Source organism: Nannobrachium achirus (assembly GCF_963921795.1).
Source record: "Nannobrachium achirus genome assembly, chromosome: 12".
In the NCBI taxonomy this organism is placed as follows: Eukaryota; Metazoa; Chordata; class Actinopteri; order Myctophiformes; family Myctophidae; genus Nannobrachium; species Nannobrachium achirus.
The window spans coordinates 35,428,010-35,455,337 of NC_137832.1; the positions used below are offsets into that span (position 1 = coordinate 35,428,010).

The window sequence follows — 27,328 nt, forward strand, 5'->3', positions numbered from 1 at the left end:
GCACTGTGCTAACAACAATGGACAAGTTTTGGCCGATGACTCTTTGTCTTTTCCCTTTTCACTTTGTCTGTCCACAAATGTGTTGGCTCAAGCTTTCAAAGTTATTATCAACCAACTCAGCAAAATATGTCTATATTTGTGTGTGGGTATATGTGTTTTTCACTACTGGATTGGTATGATCTAAAAATAAAAAAAAAGAGGATAAGATTGACACAGATATGGACAAAACCCAGTACCCTCATATTGTCAAAATGAATTATGATAGATACAGGATGCCAGGTTGATCTGACAACAATAAATAAATGATAATATTCGTTATTACACTTCCAATAACACTTACAGCAATTCATCAAGTTGCCAGGTAGAACAAATAATATTTATATTTATTTAAGCAAATGTATACACAGTCACAATGTTAGCACACATTGAGTCAATACAGTTGGGTGATTACTCCTAATGTACAGATAGTGAGCAAAATTTAAAAAAGACATACAGTACAGTACATATAATTGGCAAAAGCAATATTTTGTTAAACGAAAAACAAATTGTTCAGGTAACCTTACCTGAGAATGGCCCAAAGCTAAACTCTGGTGTGTAAATGGAAGAATGAATTAACTGAAACACAATTCTGTTACAACCTCTTCTATGCCTTTCGACGCCTACCTATATCGCTGCATGTTTATTAACAACCACTCTCTGCACAGTGAAGCTATGTAGATAAACATGCAAAGAAATGTGCATTCATCAGTTAGAATACACTGTGCACCATTGTATATAAAGTCATTTTGAGACCTCTGATGGTCCCAGAACAATTATCCTCATCTTCACCTGTCTATTACAGAACAAACCTCTTAAAATGTTTCAATTAAAACAACCTCTCTGACTGTGCGTTACTGGCAGGAGGTAAACATAATCAGGGTGGAAATTAATCAGTCATAGTCTGTGACTAGGAGTGATTGAGTAGTTTATGGAAAAAACAAATAAATGGCTACAATATTGTAGCACTCTCTATAATTATTAAATACTTTCATCCAAAAAATACATAGTAACTTAATTATTTCCAGTTAGTTTAGAATTCTATACTCTAGAACAGGGATCTTCAATGTTTTGAGCGCGAGGCGTTGTGAGCTTGTAGATCTGCTATTTTTGGCTAAAGTTCTCGGAATATGGACGCTAGGGTAAGTGGTTATTATATAAAAAAAGTTTCTATCACTCAAAGATTTGGAGGACCCCCTGTAGTAACTGAGGACCCCCTGTTGAAAACCCCTGCTCTAGAATATGTAAAGAATGTGTTCACAAAGTGGCTGATGTTGTACATGGGTGGAACGTTGAACGTGGGATTCTTTCACATCTTATTACTTTGGGTTAAAGTTTCCTCTGCTGACTGGAGATCAGAGATATCCATAACAGGATTTGACATCACATTAGTACTATTGTAGGAGACAACTTGCCTCTGTTCTGCATCCATAGCAGTTCTAGATTAAACACTATTAGCAATACATTTTATGGTGTGCTTACTTTGGTGACTGATGGGAGGGTTTTTACACAACGCAAAACTGTGAGTGCCAAGAGATTTAAAATCAGTAGTGTCAAATGATCTAGAATTATTTAATTTCTCCTACTGTGGTATTCCTCATTCATACAGTATGGCACATCAAAAAGGTTAAAACAAACAATTAAAAATACTTGCTATTAATAGGCAATGTATAACAAGTCTGGTTGATGTCAGCAGCAGAATGTATAGTACATGACTGTACATGATTGATAATTAAAGGCCTCTGAGGTTAATAAAAGCTTTCTGTTTCTTTAAACTCTTCATGATGCATTTTAAGCAGGTAAGCTCTGTACTTATTATATGACGAATAGCAAAAATAACCTATTTACAAGCTCACAACGCCTTGCATCGTGATTTGAGATGCGTTGTGTGCCTGTTACAGTAGATCTGCTATTTTGGAAAACATTTTCAATTTGAAAGTGGTTCAGCTTGAATTCAAAGCTGATTTTATGCAGCGCAACCGATAACAGAAACAGAAAAATATATCTTTGAGCATGGAAGGTTGCAGACAAAAAATATTTCCAGACACAAGCTTAAGTGCAATAACAAAGCAATTTCTACAAGGCCTGACATCATCAGTCTGGAGGGCTCTGCTGAGGAGGAAGATACTGTGAAGCTATACTGTTACAAGAGGTTCTTTGTTCGCTTGCATGATCAGCTATGAGTTAAAGGGACACTCTGGCTTTCTAAATGGGTAATACAAACACCCAATACAAAACAGTCACGTAACAAATTCTCAGCTGAAGCAGTAGTGTGTACAATGCGTGCTCTGGTCACAAATACAGTAGTGCATTCACTGGGAGCAGGGTGAGCTATAGGTGGTCATTTTACATATTTTATATGGGGTTGAGCTGTGCATAAGCGAACTCCAAGGTGCAGATCTGGTAGATCTGGTGGGTGGGCAACCACCTACTTTTGATATACAGTAAGTGGTCAGATTGGGCTATTGAGGTGATCAATTGAGTTGATAATAAAGAACCTTTATTGACCATTATTGTTTGATGCGCCTAAAACTGAATATTGATCAGAATCAGAATTTATCTTATCTTATCTTTATTTATATATTTAAAAATAATTAACCTAGATCTAATTAGGAAATAGCCAATAAACTCAGAAAGTGACTTATAGTGAGCTTGCAGATCTGCTATTTTCACTATTTTTGAAATATTTCAAAACTATTTGACAATTTCTGCCTCTAATGACATGCCGAAAATAAAGATGCCAGACTGAAAGTGGTTAAATTATTCTAATCTTACACTGGGGGATCACGGCAGCCTTGGAAAACGGCTAAGTGATCATGTGCCCAAAAAGGGAGGGTTGCCCACCACTGTGGTAGAGAGTATGAGAGCTGCTTCTCACGGTGAGTGGCTGGTGCATGCACTGGTGTAATCTATAGGCTGAAGGCATGGATGGAAGGAGAGGACACTAGCTTGTTTAGTCTCTTTTACTCTACTTTTCCCATCTTGGCTATCAACTCATCGCAGATCTTGGTGAGCTCTTCCATCTCTTGATTCTGTCAAAGAAAACATGACAGAGGAACACGATGAGATGGGAGAAATGACTGTAGAAACAATACACCATAAGGATAAGGATGTCGTATAATGCAATCCAATGACATTCTCTGTCATGTCTTTAACCGACAAGAAGCATTATAGAGAGGTCAGTTACCTTCTGCTGCAGGGCTGTCTCCATCGAGTCCACCTTCATTTGCTCCTTCCTCAGGCTGGCGGACATTGCCATGTGCTCTGAGCTTGCCTTTGAACGTACCTGGGCGATTTCCTCATTGGCCCTGAGAGAGACATAGCAAGACATTAACCACTTGAACCCTAGCATCCATAATCAGGACATGTCATAAGGTGAACATACTGTAGATGGGTTATGTTCGACAAAGAGATAGACAAAGAGATAAAACAAAATACTAATATATATATATATATATATATATATATATATATATATATATATTACAATAAAGGCGTTTATGCCTTTATTGATAGGATAGTAGTTTGACAGGAAATGGGGAGAAAGATGGGGAGTGACATGCATAAAAGGCCTTGGGATCGGGACTCGAACCCGCAACACGCTGTCAGGCTACTTAGGAGACTAGGCCAGGCGCCCGGACTGGGAGTATGTATGCACATATGGACATGAGTCCTTTGTATTTGCAACAACTAGAAGCAGTGAGCAGCCATTCGCTCTGAGAGCAATTAGGACACACATCGACACATTGCTGGCCTGGCCTGGAATCTTTCCTGGGACAACCACTGGCTTTGGGCTCCTCAGGCTGGCTCACTAAACACTCAGCTATGACTGCCCAGATTTGGTACGTAAGTACATAAGCCTGGGGGACTGTACTTGTATTGGGTTTAAGTGTTGTCAAAATATCAATATTATGTAAAATTTATATTTCATATCTCTCTCAGTGATTTGGCAGGGCAGAGGAAATTTGAATTTTAAATCATACTTGTCTAGTTTCTCCTCAGCATGGAGTTTGAGTGTGTGGTATCTCTGCTCCTCCTGCTTGACTCTGGCCAGGTATTCCTGTGCACACTTCTTCAGCACCTCTTCATTCTGCACAGGAACAAAGAGAGTGTCCACATATTACATTTCAGCCAGCAGAGACACTGAAAAACATCAATGTGAAATCCAGCTGAGTTAAACCTAGGCACGATTACTGTTTCTTCTTTGATCATCTGTTTTTATTTATTTTATGTATTTCCTCCCAAATGTTAGTCATTGACAATTCCCTCCAGGTTTGTATTCCATGATGTCACTGCCACTCCTACTGTTTGTATAGACCAATCATTTTCCTTTTTTTCCCTTTTTTTTACAAACATTCATTGAGAATGGATGTGTCATGCAGTTGCAGGTTTCATGTAATCAATTCCAAATCCCAACAGGTCCCCACACCTGTTGTTTTGGGGAACGCATACTGGTTCTTATGTGTGATGTTGTCTGATAAGGGTTCTATTGGGAGGTAGAAGACAACGTGTTTCTTCAGATACACATGAAGCCAGATCCCAATACTCATCATATCACTTTGTTTCCTTGCACCTTAACCCAGCCTCCAAGCGAGGAGGCGAGGGGTGTCGCTCTCCATTCCGACATGTCGCCACTCCGAAAGGAGGAGAGGTGATGATGGATAAATTGATCAGGTTCACTTTAAGGAATGGGAACACTCCTCGCTCAGTCAGCGTAATTTTGAAGCGACAGGATTTACTTATGACATGCTTATGACACACAGCTGGATCGCTGGATCTCTCCGGAGCCCAGAGGGTTGTCATGTGGAGGAGGAGAATGTATATGTCCCAGGAGAACAAACATGTCTAGTTTGTCTAGTTTGTCTACATAACGCATACCGATAGAAATCACAGAAGACATGAAGGATACACTGCGAACACGGACAGTTGTGTTCGTTGGACCACCCAGCTAAGCCAGAAACATCACAGAGTATTCAAAAGCCCATTCCCAATAGAGGAAGGATGGAGTGCGGAGGAGGTGAGGAGGCAGAAATTTGAGTATTGGGATTTGGATCTAGTCTCTGCGGTCTTTGGGAAAGAACTTTATCCCTGTGCTACCTGAGCATTTCCCCCCCTAAAACATGATGATCATGTGGCCACACCCACCAGTTCATTAAGTATGCCTGGTTGTCAGGTGGGTGTTAACCCAGCTGAAGTTAGCCACACCCACAGTGTTGGGTCGGTGTATGGTAAAAGGGGAGGGGCTTTCAGCTTTCAGGAAGAAACCAAAAATACACAGGGAAGGCAAATTTGCACATTGTAACCACACTCTATTAGAGTAAATGTTAGACACATACAAAACAGAAAAAGTACAGAACTATGGCAGCCTCTTAGTCATCAGACTTCATTACCTTCTTAAACCCCTCCACGGTGCTCTTCAAGTTTTCATAACGACGGAACAGGTCAGACAGAGAGCGCTCTACAGAGTTCAGGTCTGACAGCGCTGAATCTTTATCCATTGTTACTGCCTGCAAAGCCTTCTGGGAACTCATGTTGTTGCGTTGCTCATCCTCTGAGAAGGGAGAAGAGAAGCAGTGACAGTATAGATTTTCTTTAGATCAGAAACAGAAACACATTTATTTAAGCCAAGGTATATTTGCATGTACTAGGAGTTTTACTTTGTGTCCAGTGTAAACAGCTGTTCATAGAAGTCAGGCAGATCAGTATACATAAAGATAACATGCAGAACGGTTATGGATACGAACATAATAATCTGTAATCAGAAGGAAGTGATTGCTGAATTATAAATGGTCATAATTCCTCTGATAAATTATCAGAGGACACTATTTGCATGTAACGGAGGGTCTTTACTCACCGATCATCTGAGCAATTGTTTTTTCATATTCTGCAACAATCTTTCTGTAGTGAGGAAAAACACGTCCGCACGTTTATAAATCAACCAAATCTTCTCACTTTCAGTTCAGTCATTCAAATGATGAGTACCAATGTGTTTACCTCATCTCAGTGACTTCTTCTCTGCTCTCCTCACATTTCCTCTTCCATTCGTTTGATTCCACCTCTTTAGATATGATCTAGAAAAGACATCTACCATGAGTGAAACAAATAATAAATAAAGAAATAAAAGGTGCATCATCTGAGCATATTCCCTCTGGCTACCATTTTACTCTTACGTCATACTTGGAGCAGAGCAAAACTATTTCACAGAACTTAAATCATCCCTGTCTTCCTCTCGAAAATGTTCCCCGAATGTGTTCACATCGGACCACTTATTTATTTTATTATAACATTAAATGATTGTGGAAATAGGTACACTCAATTATTCAGGACATTACAGGTAAACAGTAAGATAGAAGATAATATAAACCTTTATAGATCCATGGAGGTGAATGTAGGTGTACAGAAATAGCAAGATTGAACATAGGAAAGGCATAGGTTCAGGTAAAAGTAAAACACAAGAAAAAAATAAATATTAATTTAGATAATTCTGTGGCCTGTCACTGAATGAAGTAGTCTGTCTACAGTCAATATATGAATGAATACGTATCTATCAACAGTCTTATCAGCAACTAAAATATGACTACTACTTACAGTATATGTACATCTGTTGTATCAACAATGAATTTATGAATGAATATATCGAAAGTTTGTATCTCCGTAATAAAGTTTTTTCATAAATGAATACCCTACTTCGTCATACAGAGTCACACAAAACATAAAATCTCTCCCTGAATCGCTATAGCCACACCCATTTAAAAACATATACCGTATTTTCCGGACTATAAGGCGCACTTAAAAGCCTTTAATTTTCTCAAAAAACTACAGTGCGCCTTATAGTCCAGTGCGCCTTATATATGGATCATTCATTGACATTGACATTCCCTTTAGCACAGCTCCATCTGTTGGATGCATAACGCAGCGGTAGCGTCTATTATGTGCGCCTTATAGTCAGGTGCGCCTTATATATGAAAACAGTTTGAAAATAGACCATTCATTGACAGTGCGCCTTATAGTCAGGTGCGCCTTATAGTCCAGAAAATACTGTATATATATATATATGTGTTCAGGCGATTATGGAGTGAAACGAAATGAAACTTCAGGCTGATGGCTAGGTGTGACTGTACCTCCTCTCTAATAAGCTTGAGAACCGCATCCTTCTCTGCCGCACTGATGCAGATGGAATCCAGAACCTGACTTCCTTTCTTCAGCACCTCATTTGTTCCCAGATTATTGTTGTTCAGTTTGCAAGGGTCGTCATACTGGTCAGAGTGGGAGAAACAAATCGGAAAAGATTCTCATCATTATCTTGACATTTGGGGACATGGTGTGAATGAGTCAATACTATTAAACTAACCCAACTTTTAAAGTAGATTGAAATCTGTATGACATATCTTTATAAAAGCATTAAAGTGGTGGGAGATTAAAGTAAAGATGCTACAACAAAAACATTATTTTACATTTAACAACTACATCACTTCATTGTTAGTGGGTACATTTACATTTATTTTGTAGTAATAACAGTGTTGTTATTTGTACAACAGTGTTGTGCCCTGACACATTTCAACGTGCTACACCATAAATTAGTTATTAGTCATTTATCCTCTTCATTCCATGTTGTTCTCATTCCCTCACATCCATGTTGCTTTTTGAGCTTGTAGATCTGCTTTCAACTGTTTTTCCCCAAACTCTCTTCTTCTCTTTATCTCCACGTGCCCTTTCCTGGATTATGACAGTTATATGCTAATCTCATGTCATGAGTGATAATCCAAATCCTTCTGTCACCGGAGTAAATGACATGATGGCACGATAGGCTTTTCTCACGTTGCATACTAAGGGAGGTGGAGGCAAGGATTGCAGACTACCTTAATACCAGATAATGATACAGAATGTCCCTCCTGCTGTTCCTCCTTTTCACCTCACGAGTCATGTGTATGTGTGTGTGTGTGTGTGTGTGTGTGTGTGTGTGTGTGTGTGTGTGTGTGTGTGTGTTGGTAAATGTGGTTTAACGGGACAATTGGCCTGAATACACACCACACTAACAGGACATTTTGGATTAGCAGGACAGGACTGGTGTCCTGCTAATTCATGGACAATTCTGAAATAGCAGAAGTGTTTCTATTGGTCTAGAGAGCCCAAATCCACCTTTTTTTTTTGATGTCCTGTTAATACACATACACCCGACTTTTTTGTGTCTGAACAGCGCCCCCATAGGTTGTGTAATGCTACTGCATGTTCATACACAAGCTCATGAATATTCACACACAGTGTATGTTTTGAAGCACCTGATTGGCTGGGTGTCAGAGTCCTGTTAATGCACATACATGTTTTTATGAACATTTCAATGACATAGCATTTTGGGTGAATAACGTTAGTCATAAACACTCTTCAGGGGTCTGCCATTATAATAGCAACACCACAGGCCCCATGTGGCCCCCAGGGGCCCCTGGCTGCCATAAGCACACCGTTGCTCCGATCCACACTAAACTTGGCACACACACCGTTCAGGGGTCTGCCATTATAATAGCAACACCAAGGGCCCCATGTGGCCCCCAGGGGCCCCTGGCTGCCACAGGCACACCGTTGCTCTGATCCACACTAAACTTGATTGTACAAACACCGTTCTGGGGGTCTGCCATTATAATAGCAACACCACAGGCCCCACGTGGCCCCCAGGGGCCCCTGGCTGCCACAGGCATACCGTTGCTCCGATCCACACTAAACTTGGCACAAACACCGTTCAGGGGTCTACCATTATAATAGCAACACAAGGGGCCCAATGTGGCCCCCGGGTGCCCCTGGCTGACACAGGCACACCGTTGCTCCGATCCGCACTAAACTTGATTGCACAAACACCGTTCAGGGGTCGGCCATTATAATAGCAACACAAGGGGCCCAATGTGGCCCCCAGGGGCCCCTGGCTGCCACAGGCATACCATTGCTCCGATCCACACTAAACTTGATTGAACAAACACCGTTCAGGGGTCGGCCATTATAATAGCAACACAAGGGGCCCAATGTGGCTCCCAGGGGCCCCTGGCTGCCACAGGCACACCGTTGCTCCAATCCACACTAAACTTGGCATAAACACTGTTCAGGGGTCTACCATGTTGGTGGTTTGCCACACCATGGGCCTGCAACATGATTTGCATAACATACAGACAATGTTTCTTAATTATACAAATTTAACCAGATATTGCAATTGTTGTATTGTTATTTTGTGTAATAATTAATCAAAGCGTCCCAAAAAATCACGTTTATATTAATGTCCATTTTCCAAGTTTGCCAACATTTTAATGGACTGTACATTTTGTGGTTCTTACATGTTTTTATTTTTTATTAATGAATTGCATTTGTTTTCTTAATGAAAATCTTGGCCGGATTTAAAAGGCATTTTTAGAATCGGCCCCAGGCCTAAATGGATTAATGCAGTGGTTCTCAACCTTTTCAGGACACAACCCCCTAAATTAATAATAATAGCAGATCTACATGCTCACGAGGATGTAGATTGGCTATTTTCACAATTTCTGCATAATATTTGTCAATTTGGCCAATGTTTAATTTAAACTGTCACTCTAGAGGTATTAGAAAGTACTTAAACTGTCACTTTAAAAATGTGTAGCTATACAAGTGATGACCATGGTAATCAAATGGCTATTCGCATAACAGGTTTACCAGGCAGGCAGTGAGTGGTGGGCTTGCACATACCCCCCTATTCATATGGATAGGCTACTTTAACACCTACTGTAGGTTTCCAGCGGTGACTGTATGTGCATTGTGCGTGTCTCAGGCTACCTGGCTCCATTACAGTGATAGATGAGATTTGTTCAAAGCAAACTTTTAGTTAGCACGCACACATCTAAAGGCGCTCGTGCATGTGACGTCAATAAATGACCGTCCGCCCTGAAAAGAAAACCCCAAAGCACCACTGGTAGCAGCTCTGCACAGTCATGTATGCTGATCAGCGTAGCTCCTATATACAGTATCACATGACCACATCATGACCATGACATCATGTACAGTATATATGAGTTTAAGTTAACTCCGACATACAGGAGTAGGCAGGCACCCAGGCACCATTTTTACCCTTGGGTAAAGATGCTAATTAAGTTCAAGCCTACAGATCATTTTGGTCACTTTATCATCTAATCAGGCTTTTATGAACACCCTGAACAGTTTTTAATATTTATATATTTGATGTAAATGTTATCTTTCCCCCCAGGCTCAGGGCCTCTCCACATACACACCCATTGTAACTTCAAACTTCATTAAAAACACACACTATTTTTTTCTGGTGACTCATTGCGACCGTCAGGGAGCAGTTTACTATGAAAACCTCCACCGGCCGTCCGTCCGTCCGTCCGTCCGTCACACGTCACACGTCACACCTTTGCCCTGCTCATATCTCCGCATCAGTATGACGTCACACCACATGTGTACACAAACCTTTGTGTACGTTGCTGTGGCAACAGTCTGTTGTTGCTGGTCTGTTAGTGTACGTTAGCAACCACCTTAGCAACCATGGTTTTACCCTAGCAACCAACTGTTTACCCTAGCAACCAACTGTTTACCATAGCAACCATGTTTTTTTACCCTAGCAACCAACTGTTTACCATAGCAACCAGATACGCAGAGCAGGGATCTCCATATATGGGCATAAACAGGTGACATCACACTGATGTCAGATACTCAGAGCAGGGATTTCTCCATAATATATGGGCATAAAAGGGATTCTGTTAGGGATCTCCATATATGGGCATAAAAGGGATTCTGTTAGGGATCTCCATATATGGGCATAAAAGGGATTCTGTTAGGGATCTCCATATATGGGCATAAAAGGGATTCTGTTAGCTGTTAGTGATCTCCATATATGGGCATAAAAGGGATGCTGTTAGGGATCTCCATATATGGGCATAAAAGGGATTCTGTTAGGGATCTTCATATATGGGCATGAAAGGGATTCTGTTAGGGATCTCCATATATGGGCATAAAAGGGATTGAATCCAGATGATGCCCTGTTAGGAGATCCACACTAACAGAATCCATATATGGTCCTACCGACAGCTGCTATAAGCCAACCCTGGCGATAAGGTCTGAGTCGAAGAAATGCTTCTTTCCTGGCAAGAATTGCCCCTTTATACTGTAGGGCTCGTTTGTGTATTGTATGACATCACGCCACATCATCGGCTGAGGACTGTGTGATGTCATCATATCTCCATATATGGAGACATAAGTTGCTCATGCCCAAATATGGGCTGGTGAGGTCAGACTTAGTGTGATGCGTAGGTTATCTCCATATATGGAGATTCAACTTCAATGAGTAACCATGGCAAACTGTCAACTGCCCGTATGTCTTGATAATTGGTAAAACAAACTTTTGGCCTATTTCGATTAGGGAGTCTTACTGGTACTACCCTCCTAATACGTGAGCAGGCCGTGTTTTCTCAATAACCCTTTTCATTTATTTTTAATAATTCTTTGGGAAAATTTGAAAAATTAAAATTATTACAAATAAATGAAAAATTGTATCGAAAAAAAAAACATGGCCTGCTCATGTATTAGGAGGGTAGTATGAGTCACCAGAAAAAAATATAATGGAGTTTGAAGTTTCAATGGGTGTGTGTGGGGAGAGGCCCTGAGCCTGGGGAGGCAGACCCATGCAAGGCAGAGTTTTTTTAAATGGAATATCCCTTTAAATCCCGATACTGATTCTAGAATTATTCCTCTACACAGTATTACACAGTATAGGCAAAATTCTTGTGTTACGAATTGTGTGTACATCTTGTAGATCAGTGACTTCACTAGCCTTCAGAGACAGTATATGACACCAAAGTAGCTTACTACAATTCTAAGGTCAAATTATTCTAAATAAGCTTGTGACCTTGACCTTTTATCACTGAACTGTACTGTCTGTACTGTACTGTCTGTACTTTTACTGTACTGTAAAAACAGTGCAGTAAAAGTTTGTTTATCGGTGATGACACTGATTGACAAATTGTAGCATTCCCTGTGGGATCATAAAGCACCAAATAGAGTGTCTCGTTTGGCTTGGAAGTACACAAGTTCCTTGAAGTACACAATAAAGAGGAGCTCAAGTGGGACACAACGCACGTGAGGATAAAGAATTTGCAACTATATTGCTTTTATCGCCTGAAGAGGTTCGGAGTCTAGGCTACTGCATCCTCAGGCTGGACTACAATAGCTCCATTGAGAGTGTTCTGTCACACCTGGATTCGCCCACGAGAATTATTAAAGTTATATCACTGGATTGATCCAGACAGACAAACAGTCTTTTAATTATATAAAAGAAAATAATGTGTGAATTAAATCAAACAAGCCACCTGTCCTGTTCTCTGATTGGCTGTAGCACGTCTCTACTCTCAGTGCTGTCACAACCCATGTTAGGCTTTTAGGTTATAGGACGGCAAAAGGATCATCTGGGCTAGCATGTTGCATTGTGAACCGGGCTTAAGAAATCTGTTATACAATCCGGGATGAGGTGCGTGTGTGCGCGTGTGCGTGGGTGCATCCGGCAGTGGTAGGTCACGTCAGACAGTGGGTAGGTAGGAGTCTATGGCATCTCAGTGATGTCATGATGACTCAGACATGCAACAAATCGGTCATATATCTGCACAAAAAGGGGTAAATTGCCCCCATTGATTACGGAAGGGTACTTTAGAAATCTGAAGATACCCTTACACTTAAACCTTATGCTGTATGTTTACTATTCAGAGAGAAAGCAATGGTGCACAGTCATTTAGATAATCATCTGGGGACCCCCTCCCCAAAATAATTCCCTGACCCAGAGGTTGAGAACCACTGCTTTAACTAACCAGAACAAAAAAATAAGCCATGTGCATAGATTACACAGATTATGAGTTCCATTTGGTTCCATTTGTATATAGTCACTAGTAAGACTACCCTAAGCATAAAGTAACACGTAGGATTTACTTTCACACATATTCACAGTATTTAAAGCCTTGCCTTGTACAGACTGCATACAAACAAACCAACTGACTGTGGGGGGAGGGGCAGCTTCTCACTCACACAGTTTTGAGTGAGTGCAGTGAGGGAGATGGGGGATGGGGGATGGGCAGGCAGCACAGGTGAATTTGATCAGTGGCTGATTGCATTGCAAGCTAGTAATCAGCAAGTGGGCTACAGTGGAAAGAATGAGTGAAAGGGTTTCCCTGCACAAGGTGAAATCTTTGAAAAGAGTGGAGGAGAGCTTAACTCAAATTGGTTAACAATCGGCAGACAAACAGGCAGGCAGGCAGGCAGATAGACAGACAGACAGACAGACAGACAGACAGACAGACAGACAGACAGACAGACAGACAGACAGACAGACAGACAGATAATGTTAATTTAACCTTGCATCATGAGACTTAGTGTTCATTTGGTTCCATTTGTACTGTCAGAGCAGTGTAGATGTTGTTGACTAAAACTATGACGAAAAGTATTTGTCGATTGCATTTCTTTCACTGACAAAAACTAAATAAAAACTAAGCTGTGATGACTAAAACTAAGACTAATTATATTGACAATTTCGTCAACAAAATCAAAACTAGACTAAAACGTTAGGGAGGGACTAGTGGAGTAGAGAGTCATTTTATGTTTGGTTGTTCTCAAGTGTTGCGTGCTGAAAATAGCAGATCTACAAGCTCACAACGTGTCGCAACCAAGTGTAAAATCACTCATTACGATGCCATCAAGGCCTGCCAAAATACATTTTAGTTGACTAAATGAACTGTAGATTTAGTCGCCTAAAAATGTTTGATATTTAGTCGACTAAAATTAGACTAAAACTAAAACTCTTCAGGTCACTAAATTATGACTAAAATTAAATGACATTTTATTCAAAACTAAATCAAAATTTGTTGTCAAAAACAACAGTGTCAGAGTCCCTGGGCCTGAACAGTGGTTCTCAAAGTGGATTCCAACCTGGAATTCACTTTGAGAACCACTGTGTGAACAGAATATGAACATTTTTACATAACAGCATGGTAGCAATATCAGAATAATGATAGTTGACAAAGTAACCATCTTGGTGGTGCCGGTGGTGATAACATTAATATCCAAAGAAAACATTTGCCTTGTCATGGCATGTTCAGGGACATCATGAGCATTTAGCAATACAAAAGATTTGCATTCATTCAACCTTTATTTAATTTCTCGAAAAGATCAATTGAGGGAGATCCTCATTTACTACTTTATTGAAAATAGATGTTTTGATTTATGTAAATGTGGGGGTTTCTGGACTAACGCTGGTATTAAACATAATTCTGGAAAAAGTAGCCTATTTATACATTTGCAGGCAACTGAATAATGGGGATGCAGTAACGCACTGTAGCTTATGAGATACTGCAAATCAATTATCAAATTATAATTGCCATAATTATTCCTTGCAGCTACAAAAATGATGTCATACAACATGTAACTCAACATTAAAGTAGGGCTGGGTGATAAATCTCAGACCTGACTTTCTTTTTTTTTAAGATTCGTTTTTTGGGCTTTTTATGCCTTTATTTGTTAGGATAGTAGACAGACAGGAAATGGGGAGAGAGATGGGGAATGACATGTGGCAAAGGTCGTCCGGATCGGGAATCGAACCGGCGACCTGCATACCTAGACTTGTGGATCTGCTATATTTTAAAGATTCACTTAATTTTTCTTCCTGTGCATTTACCCGCTGGAAAAAACAATGTCATTGCTTAATTGCAGTGCACTTAAAACTGACCCAAAAACAACAAATGTATCGATAATTTATACCTACAATCGACAGGCTGCAGTCTAAGGCAGATTTTGGTTTCGGAAAATGATTTGAAAAATGCTCCCTTCAAATGTTCTGGGTAGCTATAATCACTGTAGCAGGTCCCCCAGCAGCAACGTTTCACCATGGCCGTAATAATGTAATATAAATGTTTTTGATATTAATTTGCCTATATACCAGTAAGACTCCCTAATCGGGTCACATTTATGATCGGCTACTTTTGACTATTTTCCCATATTTTTTTCCCAGGGTGTCCGTGGGGAGCCCTGGCGGTGGCTGGGCCCCTGGGTACCCCCTGGGTGCTGGCCCCGTCTCTCCCGGTCGATGGGGGGCCAAGGTACGGGCTTTTTAGCGGGTTATGGGAGCCAACTTTGGGTGGAAGTGTTTTGCTACGCTGTCGTCCAATCCTCACAGTTAGGGAGAGGGCTTTGCGACAGATCAATCATGCAGTAATCATGCAGATCTACAAGCTCGCAGCACGAAGTATTGTGAGCTTGTAGATCGTCTATTTTTTGGCAAAGAGATTTGGTAGAGAGTGAAAAACTACTGTATCAAGTACATATATTATGTACCTTTTACCAATTATAGAGGGTTTAAATAGTACTGGATATGCAGCTCGGCAAATAAAAGGTGAATTGATCCCAGTGTATGACAGAGGATGATATCACGATAAATTAAATCTCCACAATGTGATTATTGTGAGTGTTTTTTATCACGATAAACGATAATATCGTATATTGTCCCATCCCTACGGTCTGAGGTACTTTGGCGGTCTTCCCCGAATTTTGTCTGATTACAGTGGGGCAGGGCTACATTCCTGTGTCCTACAAAAAATAAATGTTGAACCTTGTTCATGATCGGTGTGTTTTTCAGCTATAGTTTTTGGTCTTATAACCCTTCCAGTAAATCTCTTATGAAAATCTCTAAAGAAGTCAAGAATAACAGACGAGCTGTAAAGTTAACTTCACAAAGCTTAAGTCTATTGACCCCTCAGTCATGACATTTTCAATGTCCCTTCGACCAAGATGGATGAAAATGCTAGTTTGTTCACTGCAGAACTTTATTAACAGTAGCTCAACATTGAAGATGTTGAAATCACATCTCTCAGCCTGTTCTCAGGCCTGCTAAGTCACACACAGTAGTCATATTGCATTGAATTGTAGTTTACCATCTCAGTGGCACCAACAACACTTAGTTAGTGAGCTTTGTATCGATGTCATTCCAGTCCTGCATGTTTACTGGCTTATATTCCACTTGTATGGTTGATCCTGAGGGCAAGTCAGGTGTTGAAACAGTAACACACCACTGTAGGCAAGAGACATTGACCGAAGTGCTGTACATGGTGCATAAATGACAAACAGGCCTACCAGTAAGACTCCCTAATCGGGAGATAAGCGACCGTCAGGTCACATGTATACACAAAGACGGATGTAACTGGCATTGGTTCCTAGTTGTGTGGACAATGTATAGTTTTGGTTGGCTCAGAGAATGTGGGGTGTACCGATTTTCGTGATTTTAGGGCAAAATTTGTAGGAGCAGTGTCAAAAAATGTGTTTGAAAAAATCGGCCTGATGGGGGCGCTATATGGGACAGATCCATGTTGATGACATGAGTGTAGACATACTGTGTAGCGATTTGCGCAGGAAAATTAAGGAACATTAAAAGCCAGCGAAAAAACAAATGTGTCTTAGGAAGAGATTTAAAAACATCAATAGAATGCCTTGTTTGTGTTTAGCTATGTCACATTTAATCACATTTGACCCTTAAATACCCTGCAGTGACATATTTTCATGTGTTTAATTGCAGCTGTCCTGTTAATGTAGTTAGTCCTGTTAATTCACATGGGCGGAGCTTAGAACCTAATTATCTAATGTCCTCCTAATGTAGGATTTTGTCAGATTGTTAAATCTTGAGTTGTGTTGAGTTTATTCAACTTTTGAAGTGAAATATGTGTTCTATGGCTCAAAATAGATTTTTTGACATGCTCCACATATTAGTAAAGCAAGTGGAAAGTGGTGTCCTGCTAATGTTGTAAACCGCAGGTTTGAGCTAAAGGGTCCTGCTAAACCACATCTACCAGTATAGGTGTGTGTGTGTGTGTGTGTGTGTGTGTGTGTGTGTGTGTGTGTGTGTGTGCGCGTGCGTGCATGCGTGTGTGTGTGTGGCCTTTTTAAATATATATGTATATTTATTTATTTATTGTTAAAAATGTTAAAAAACAAACACAATTTTGTCACAGTGGAATCATTTCAGTGAGAGTGAAACATAGTGATCAATCATAGGGCTTCAGCAAATGCTGTTTCTTGGCATTAGGGAGTTAGGGAATTCAAGACAGAGATTAAAGTGTCCCTCAGCTCTACCTAGTGGTAACTAGAGGGATCATCACTCTTATCCCCAGTAAATGAAATATTTGCATCTTCTAAATGCTTTATGTGAGTGTGAGGCAGTTGGATGATACAACTAAAAGTAATGAGAATATTTTCACTTGATTTATACATTTGGTACATACATCCAGGGATGTGCTGGCCATTGGGAAAAGCGGGACAACTCCCGAACGGCCGGTCCAGGCCGGCCATTAAGAAAAAAATAAAATGTCGGCCTTCGTTCCATTTTGGGGGCTGGGCGGCCAACAAAGTAAATTCTCACTGTCGGACAGAAACCTTGTATCTCCAAGTTTCAAATATATACATTTTTTTCGCAAAGCAAAGCCCTACTTCATCATACAAGGCCGTCGCACAGAAGTAGTGAAAACAGCAGATCTACAAGCACACAACACCTCGCGGTGCGAAGCGTTGTGTGCTTGTAGATCGGCTGTTTTCACTAGTTTAAATAATTTTTTAAATGATAAATACAAAACAAACGGTTTTGGACATACAAGGTTTCCACCCGACAACGACGAAATATAACTCATGTACAATAATTGGCTTGTCACTTGTCATGATCTGAAATGGCAAATCTTTGAGTAGCAGCAGCGCTATAGCGAGATCTCTCTCTATAGCGCGCAATGAGGGCCTCTCCAGCTATTTTTCCCGGGCTGAATCAGGGGCCCAGCAGGCCAGCACGTCCCTACATACATCATCAGCAACTTACTGTAGAAGAGCAGTCTGACTCCAAAGGTCTGGATGATGCAGCACACTCTGGGCCTGTAAATAACCATATCACATCTAATATTAACATGGACACACTGGTGAGAGAGCTTGTTACCCCATACTTTTCTGTTCAGGGCCAATATTATTCCTGTTTTAGGTAAAATATGTTCTGGAGACACTGACCAGCAGGTGGCAGCACTATAGGAAATTCTATAATTAATCCTCCAAATCACACAATATCAACATAATTAGCCCAAGAAATGCCAATAAAGATGCTTGATCAAGAAAGGAGAGAACGCTTATTTTGAGAGCGACAAATATTTATAATACATTGGTAAGATATTGGTAATACATTCGTTTTATTATCGTCATTATTATTAGTATAATTATAATTATTATTAGTATTATTATTGTTATTATTAGAATTTATAATATTTAGAATTTCTACCTAGTGAGGAGCACCCACCAGGAGGACATAGACAGGGCGGGATTAAGCCTTTGTGGTGCCCTGATAACGTTCACTTCAGCAGCAGGGTGATGGGCTCTGCCTGAGCTTACGATTAGCGCTATTTCAGCATCCCCTGGACAGTACTTCGGCCCGTTAACAATAGTCCTTTGGTGATGATAATACATATTTATTCAACCCTGTTTCCATCTAAGAAAGCAAAATGCTAAGGCTAATGCCTATAGTCCTATACATTAAAATACCAGTATTCTAATGTGAGCATGAGACACAGCACAACATGACTCCACCATAACACAGAGCCACAAAGCAGTAGATAATGTCTCCTGAAATTATTTCAGGCGGTAGCAATTGCTGAGTCACACATGGATCAGCATGATCTGGCTGCTCTTCCATCAGAGTAATACTGCTTAAAGGGGTATACCAATATAGAGTCAAGCCTAGCTTCACACTGTTGTATGCTCATGTCTTATCTCACAGTCACAAGCTTAACACCAAAATGTGTGGTCAATGATTGAGGATATGCTGTGTGTGTGTGTGTGTGTGTGTGTGTGTGTGTGTGTGTGTGTGTGTGTGTGTGTGTGTGTGTGTGTGTGTGTGTGTGTGTGTGTGTGTGTGTGTGTGTGTGTGTGTGTGTGTGTGTGTGTGTGTGTGTGTGTGTTCTCTCAGTAAAACAAAGACAGCTTTCTCTCTGTCTGAAAATGATCAAACCAATTGTTTGCCCAGAGGGAAAGTAAAGCATACCATCTGTACTTAAACAAACAGCTATCTGATGACTGTACAACTGAAACTCCAGGCCACAGCTATGGGTAAAGGGTAAACAAGAAGCAGGGAGCAACTGAAAAGCACCCTAATATTTAGACATTATACGCACAACAACATTGATCCTGTTTGAACTGAATTTATACTAACTATATCATACATCTTGGACTTTAAAAAAAATTAGCCCACGATTTTGTAACCCATTTTTCACCCAGTGCCATTTGCCTAAGCTGTAATCCTGTGCTCTGCTCTGCCTCTGCCACGCCTGGGGAGGGACCCGAACTGAGCTTGTGCTTCCTTCAGTGAATGAGGAGTGAGCAGGCCAGTTCTTTTCACCTGACAGGGGGGAGCTTCCCCGGTTGGACGTAGCGCATGGAAGGAACACGTTATTCCAACCAGTTCCTTTCCCCTCCATCAGGCGCCCCGGTTGGCCAGGGGGAGGCCAGGATTACTACAGGAGACACAGGGAGAACATGCAAACTCCACACAGAAAGGCCGTTTTGCCAACCCTATATAGGGTGTGGGTGCTGATGACGCGGAGGAGTGAACTGCACCACAGTGCCCCCTAACAGCTTGGATCTGTTAACATAGCCTCCGCAACACTGACTGAGATTGCAGCACGTTCACCTCAGTTTTACTCTTCATATTTGTACCTTTCTTTATTTATTTGTACCTCCTTTTCTCCTATTTCTTCAAAGTTTTAGTGCATTGACTCTGGATTTAAAAAAATGTAAAGAATTGAATTTGATTTACTCACTGTCTGGTTTGACAACTACACTGCTTGCTAACTTCTCCTCATCTGTAGCATGGCCTCCACGACGGTCATCCTTCAATAAGAAACACAACAAAAACAAATGTTTCTAATTCTCTCCCAAAAATGTCAGGTTAGTTTCCAGCCCCCAATACTTTTTTCATGTTTTACTGCTTCCTCCCAATTTAGTTGCTATGGCAATTCCCAATTCTCTCATGTGTTCACTGTCACTGCTGACCCCTATAGGTTGGTCTTGGGGAGGGTCTTGACAACCACACGTCTCCTCCAATACCAGGCAGTGACGTCATCATCTGTTTCTTTTCAACTGACTGTGAATAGTTTCACCTACTGTACCACTTAAAACCTAGAATCTGTGTTGCGGGGAAAGCTTTTGCAGGGAAAATAGAAGATCAACAAGCTTACAATGCATCGTGATGACAGAAAACAGACAATAAACTAGCATAGAGCCCTGAGGGACTCCGCTCAACAATATGGGGTTGAAGTGGTTAGCCACTGAACAGGTACTCCTACCAAACTGTAGGAGTCACTGATGCAGCGACAGAGATCAGATCACCCCTTCCAGCCCCTGTCTCTGCCGTAGTGGGCAGGAACTTTACCCCTGCACCACCAAGAGGCCACATCACAAGTTGGTTTAACAGCTTATTTACAGGCAAAAGTTGTTCTGGGTCAGATTTGAACTCATTTATGACAGAGACAGTAAATCCTACCGTACCTGTCCGCTTTTGTCCTTTTTCAGGTTCTGCTTCACTTTACAGGAGTTCCTGAATACAAAGAGGTTGAAGGTCAATAAAAATACTTGATGAACCGGACCATGGCTCTCTCTGTGTCTGTGTGTGTGTGTGTGTGTGTGTGTGTGTGTGTGTGTGTGTGTGTGTGTGTGTGTGTGTGTGTGTGTGTGTGTGTGTGTGTGTGTGTGTGTGTGTGTGTGTCTGTCCATGCAGTTCAGCAGGTTTCTAGAAGAGACTCAGTTGGAGCATTGCATGCTGGGTAAGCACTGGACATTGTTTACGTATCGGCGAGGAGAGAAATTCAGACTGCATTGATTTTACTCGCGTCCCTGTTGAGCTCTCATGCTCTGCTAAACGTGCTCAGCCGTCCAGTGGAGAAGGCAGATTTACCCCTTAAGCCCTAAATACTGTACTTCATCGTGCACAAAAGAGCAAATAGACAATTTCACAACGTGTCACAATGTGACGTGTTGTTGTTTTACTATTTCTGCAATTTTTTCTGCAATTTCTGCAAATTGTTTTGGGGACATTTTCGCCTATAAAGGCAGGTTGAAAGTGGTTCATGAAAAAGGCTGGTGCCAAAAGGAAATAACAGCAAGAAGAGTTGCTAGTTTTTATAATTTATAAGGTTCTCTTCCTCTCTCACTCACACTCTTTCATCTACACTGCACAATAGAGAATGTTATTTTAACTTTGGGGGGCCTTGCCACTCCATTTCCGACACTCTCGAGTTAAATGAACACGCCGGATTTTACTGTGTAACTTCTTTTCTTTTGCACAGCTCTTCCGAGAAATGAGCGCCCTTGTGTTTATAACTGACTGTGGTAGGCTTTACAAACACATATGCCCAGCCACATATACACAAAAGAGAATAGTCACCACACATACACTCACACACGCACACGCACACACACAGTTCTGCAGTACTTACAACAGAACACAGAGGAAATGGACTTGCCCTGCAGTCCTGATGCCACACAGACAGAGAGAGACAGAATGACATGTATGGAAGTAAAGTATGAAGCCCAAATCATACCTCATCGTATGTCCGTGTCGCCTGCCAAAAAAATAACAGAATTTCGGCAAGAAACCCGTCATATGACGAAGTATGAATTAGCATTATGAAAAGACACAGGAGAGGATAAGACATGGGCTAGGGCCAACACACTGACTTTCTTCAGTTGAATGTGTATGACAAGCTGCAAAAGTGTGAGTCTTTACGATCACAATGCTAGTAGGCCTACACTGTTCTATCCACTGATCTACACATGTGCAAGGGTGCTTGACTCAGGTGTTCATGTTCTTAATGATTTAATTGATTTAAAATGACCCATTTGGGGTCATTTTGGGGTCTGAATTCTTAAAGTGAGGGGTCTGAATTCTCAAAGTGAATGGTTTGTGTCTGTTTTGTGAATTATGATTAAAGGAGCACCTCCTTGGCACCTAACCTTACCTAACTACTGTAGCACCAACTTTTCTTGTGCTTGGAATGATTTTTTTTCCATTGGTCATGTTACCATGTGTTGCTGGTGTGTGGTCCAATTAATTAATACATTTTCAATGAAAATAGCGCTTGGTTCATTGACAGCGAAAATTAGTTTGCATTTACGTACATCTTTATTCTAGTCCTTGCCCGTTCGAAAATATGTGGTCCGACTTATGCGTAGTTTGGGTTATGGGGTGTGCACAGTATATGAAGGATTGAATGTAGGAGTCTCAGAAGTAATGTTGGAGAACCCCAACGTATCAGTGATGTCAGTCATCTCCAAATTTGGGCACTGTTTCAGCATGCGGCTGTTACCATGGCGGCGGTATCAATGATGTCAGTCATCTCCAAATTTGGGCACTGTTTCAGCGGCGGTATCAGTGACATCAGTCATCTCCAAATTTGGGCACTGTTTCAGCATGTGGCTGTTACCATGGCGGCGACGCATGTGCAGTACAGGAGGTGGTATCAGTGATGTCAGCATGCGGGTATAGTGTATCAGACAGACATCGGACAGAGAGACATTTGGTCGTTAGGATGTGCTACTCACGTTATAACGGTGCTGTTGTTTTTTCTGGGCGACTGTCTCACTGTGTCATTTCCTTCCAGGTTACAGGTCAACTGTGCACCTGAGAGCTCAGAGTTCAAGTTGCCATTGAGCAGGTCAGGGTCCACACAGAGCTCATGGTGGTTGGCGTTAAGGTTGGAGTCAGGGCTAAAGTCAGAGGTCATTGGAGTTTCATCATCCACCTCTGCAGGATCAGGTCCGTTCAGGGGGGAGGGGACAGACAGTGATGGGGGCCGGAGGGCCTGAGACCGGGACAGTCGGTCTCCTGAACTGGCGTTGGAGCACAGGGTGAGATTGAGGTTCTTGTCCAAAGCAACGCCGCCGTTGTTGGGAGCGCAATCGGTGAGGTTGTTAAAGGTATCAACCTCCCCGAGTGAGACCGGACGGACATCTCGATTAGAGTTCCTATCCAGGAATTGCTGTGACGTCAGGTGTCCATCATCTCCAGGAAGAACTGCATAGAGGAGACAAAGTCTTATAGGAGGTTTGAAGCCACGCCTTTTGCCACCCAAGCGCTCATTTGCATTACATTGGAACTTGAAGCTAGTCTTTTGCATCAATGGGCAATGTGAACACAGCTTTATTCTAACGCCCAGCATGTCTGTCCTCCAGCCAGTAAATCCTAAACTCTTCAACCTTTTGCTAGCTAATGATTTTTAACTTCAGGGTTCAGGGATTTAACCTCAATGGAATGACCTGTCCCCCTCCTGTCAGAACACTTAGAATGGCCTCTGGCTTCCTATCAGAACACACTGAATAGTGCTTCACATCCTGTGTTCCGCTAGTCATACCATTAACAGCTAGCAAAGCACCCCAGCAGTGGGTTGGTCTCTGTTGAGTCACAGCGGCTATACAGCACTCTCTGTTACTGAAACATACTGTACACCCGACCCACCCACCAGAAAGCCAGGAACACAGCTCTACACACAATAATGAAAGTACCACAGGCCTCCTCTGTTCGCACACATTCACTGCATTTCTTTTGTTCATTCACCTGTTTAATTGTTCTTCATTTTATTTATTCCCTCTTCCCTTTCCCAACATAAACACGCATGCACAAAGCAGGGCAGAGATATATACACACAATGAAGTAATTGCGGTTCTATTTTGGCTGGGGTATATGGGTATATATCTTAACACAGTCTGATGGAAAGCTTGAGTGTGTTTATGCAAAGTTCATTTTGTATATGCAAACGTATCTGATGTTATGAGAAATGGAGCTGAGTAGTAGAAGTATCTGCACATATACCACCACCACCACTACACACACACACACACACACACACACACACACACACACACACACACACACACACACACACACACACACACACACACACACACACACACACACCCTTCAGGGACAGGGAATAGCGCTGGAGGAACCACACCCTGTCCTGCAGAATACACCACCATGTGGCCTAGCAACAAAAACAACATGAGGCCCCATTACAGTTTAACCACCACTAGCAAACGGACAAGATGAGGGGAAGAAATAGAGGAGAAAGAGAAAGAGAGGGAGACAGAGAGATGGACAAACAGTAAAGAAGCAGATCAGAATCAGAAAGCAAGCAGAAGTTGGATTTACAGTATAATTTGTTGCGGACTGGTGTCACGCAGTGAAAATAGCATATCTAAAAGCTTGTAGATCTGTAGATTTGAGCATTTTTGATGCGCAACACCACACAAAACAAAGTATATATCAAGCCATTGAGATGTCCTGGTATATCAGTGGAAACAGCAGGGTTCTAACATGTGGTTGATGCCCAGACCGAGGCACTGAATTCCCAGCAGAGCACTTTGTGGTCTAATCATAGAAGAGCAGACGGTCCATGTGTTCAATGTTTTATTCATGAAACAAACCCGGATTCTTGTGCACACGAGCAGCATGTGACCGTGTTATTGTTAAAGCTACACTGTTATTGTCTTGCATCAGGTACTCAGGCAGGCAGACAGAATAATATGAGAAGTATGATTCTCCTCCTTTAATCTGCCCACATGCCACATTGTCCCACATATGCTCCAGTCAAAACATGTTGGATTTCAGCATAGCCTAGGCTTTCAATCCACATCAGATGAAGTTAATCCTTGAGGTCAGGTGACACAATCAAACTAGCAAATAACATTTTACAAATATGACAATATGATATGATATGACAGAAACTGATGCAGATGGATGAATTGAGATTGTCGGTGTGATCCCTATTATTTAGTTTGTTATTTAGTTCGTTATTCGTTAATTGATTGTTGTTTTAGTCTTTTTGTTTTGTTCTGTTTCAGCACAGGAGATGCGCTCCGGCTTATCTGTTGCCACGGAAACTCAGCCACAGCCTCATTTTGTGTCTGAGCGGGTGAAACCAGGACAGGGGAGGGAGGGGGCTGGTGGGTGGTGTGTCTGGGACGATGGTAGTTCTTCAAAAGAGAAAGGAACACTCAGGGGACTCAACAAAGAGACAGGAACCCCCCCCTCCTTCTCCCTTCTCATATATCGGGTGATTTACTATGTCTTTGCCTAATAGGTGAGAGTTAATTTACTGTACATTTCTGAGTGAGTCCGCCTTCCATCTGTGCAGTATAAATAGCAGTGTAGCAGACAGCGTGACAGCCAGCCAGCTGGCCTTGTGACCTCACCTGTGCGGTTGGAGTTGTCCAGTTGATTCAGCTGCTTCAGAACGCCAGGAGACTCCGCCTCTGGTGTGTTAAAGTTTGACTCAGAGTCAGAGCTATGGAGAGAATGAAAGAGAGACAGAGAGAGAGATAGAAACAGACAGACAGAGAAAGAGAGAGAAATATAATGAGAAATCAAGGCAATATAATAGCCCAGGGGTAGGGCAACAACACAACCAAGGTTTTTAGAGGAAGTGCAAAGGAGGAAGAGGAGAGGAAGTTAGGCCAGAGCCTCTCAGACCACCTGCATCCTCCACTAAGGACAGATTGTACCCGACTCACAAACAACCACACACACACACACACACACACACACACACACACACACACACACACACACACACACACACACACACACACACACACACACACACACACACACACACACACACACACACACACACACACACACAATAAGTCTTCTCTGCTGCGTCAGCTGCTTGGATACCCAGCCCAAATTTATTGCCAAACTGTGGAGGCCGAGAGAATTAGAGAGTGGGAGAGACAGAGAGAGTTTGTGTGTGTGTGTGTGTGTGTGTGTGTGTGTGTGTGTGTGTGTGTGTGTGTGTGTGTGTGTGTGTGTGTGTGTGTGTGTGTGTGGTGTGTGTGTACCCTTTCCCAGGCACTTGAACACACATCAAGACATCCACACTAATGAAAAACGGCTCATAGGAACAAAGCTCACAGACTCAACATTCAAGCTGCCCTTTTGCTCATTCTTTGATACCAGAACACACACACACACACACACACACACACACGCACACTCACACACACAAAATGCTATATAACAGGGCCATGGGGTTAATCCTCCTTATATACAAACACGGCTACGCACACACACAATAAAATCCACAGTGTTAATAAATCCAAATGTAACCAAATGGACACTCAAAAGGTTAAATGAACACTCAGAATGTGACAGTGCACTAGCGGCACATCCACACAGAGACAAGCCCCTGTCTTTTAGGCGGTTACTTAGAAACTAGAGATGTGCAGAGAAAAATCCAAAACGCTTTAGAAACAGTCTGCATTCCCTTCCCCCCCAGTCTCCAACTGACAACAGTAGTTCCTTCCTCGCTCCTTTCCACTCTCTCTGTCCCCCTCTCTCGCGCGCACGCACGCACGCACGCACGCACGCACGCACGCGCGCGCGGGCACACACACACACACACACACACACACACACACACACACACACACACACACACACACACACACACACACACACACACACACACACACACACACACACACACACACACACACACACACACACACACACAGATTCTCCATATTGTTTACTCTCGTGTAAGGAAATATTACTGTGCAAACACGGCAGGCTGGCCACACAGGAGCACAAAACAGCAGTTTGAATGTCTGTGTTTTGACTAGGTGTCTGTCTTTAGCCAATGACAACATGGCCCTGTCATTACACATAGTAGAATAGGAAAGAATCTGAGATTACCCCCTCAACGACAACCGTGTGTGCTCTTGTGTGTGTGTGTTCGTGTGTGTGTGTGTGATAACTGCCGATTCCCCTGAGTCATACAGACAGGTGGTAATGTGTGTACAGTCTGTACACAGTTGATATACACACACAGACTGGTGTCTACTGGCATCCATATGCAAAATGGGACATCATGAGACAGGCACACATGCACACCCACACACCCACACGCACGCACGCACACGCACGCACACACACGCACACACACACACACACACACACACACACACACACACACACACACACACACACACACACACACACACACACGCACACACACACACACGCTCGCACACGGACACACACAATCACAGCAGTGGTATTTGTTGTAGTCTTGCAATGCTTACTTCTCCATTTCGTTATCCTTGTCACCAGGTGGTGCCACCTGCCCCTCTTCCCCCACCCCGCCGGTCACCGCTGACCACGTCCATTTGGCCCACTGCACAGGAGACAGCCAAGACATCCCTGCACCTCACACAC

General features: G+C 42.1%; 1 protein-coding gene across 1 annotated transcript; it reads right to left on the minus strand.

The window, feature by feature from the left end:
- Positions 1–424: 424 nt before the first annotated feature.
- LOC308296007 (transforming acidic coiled-coil-containing protein 1-like) lies at positions 425–27,328 on the minus strand. Its single transcript, XM_080739116.1, has 13 exons — positions 27,196–27,328; positions 25,303–25,394; positions 22,654–23,125; positions 20,602–20,650; positions 19,875–19,944; positions 17,894–17,946; positions 7,158–7,292; positions 6,031–6,107; positions 5,891–5,934; positions 5,427–5,587; positions 4,020–4,126; positions 3,224–3,344; positions 425–3,068 (listed from the first exon to the last, which is right to left on the minus strand). Exons 1-13 carry the CDS (start codon positions 27,309–27,311, stop codon positions 3,000–3,002), a joined length of 1,566 nt encoding a protein of 521 aa, XP_080595242.1. The 5' UTR covers positions 27,312–27,328; the 3' UTR covers positions 425–2,999.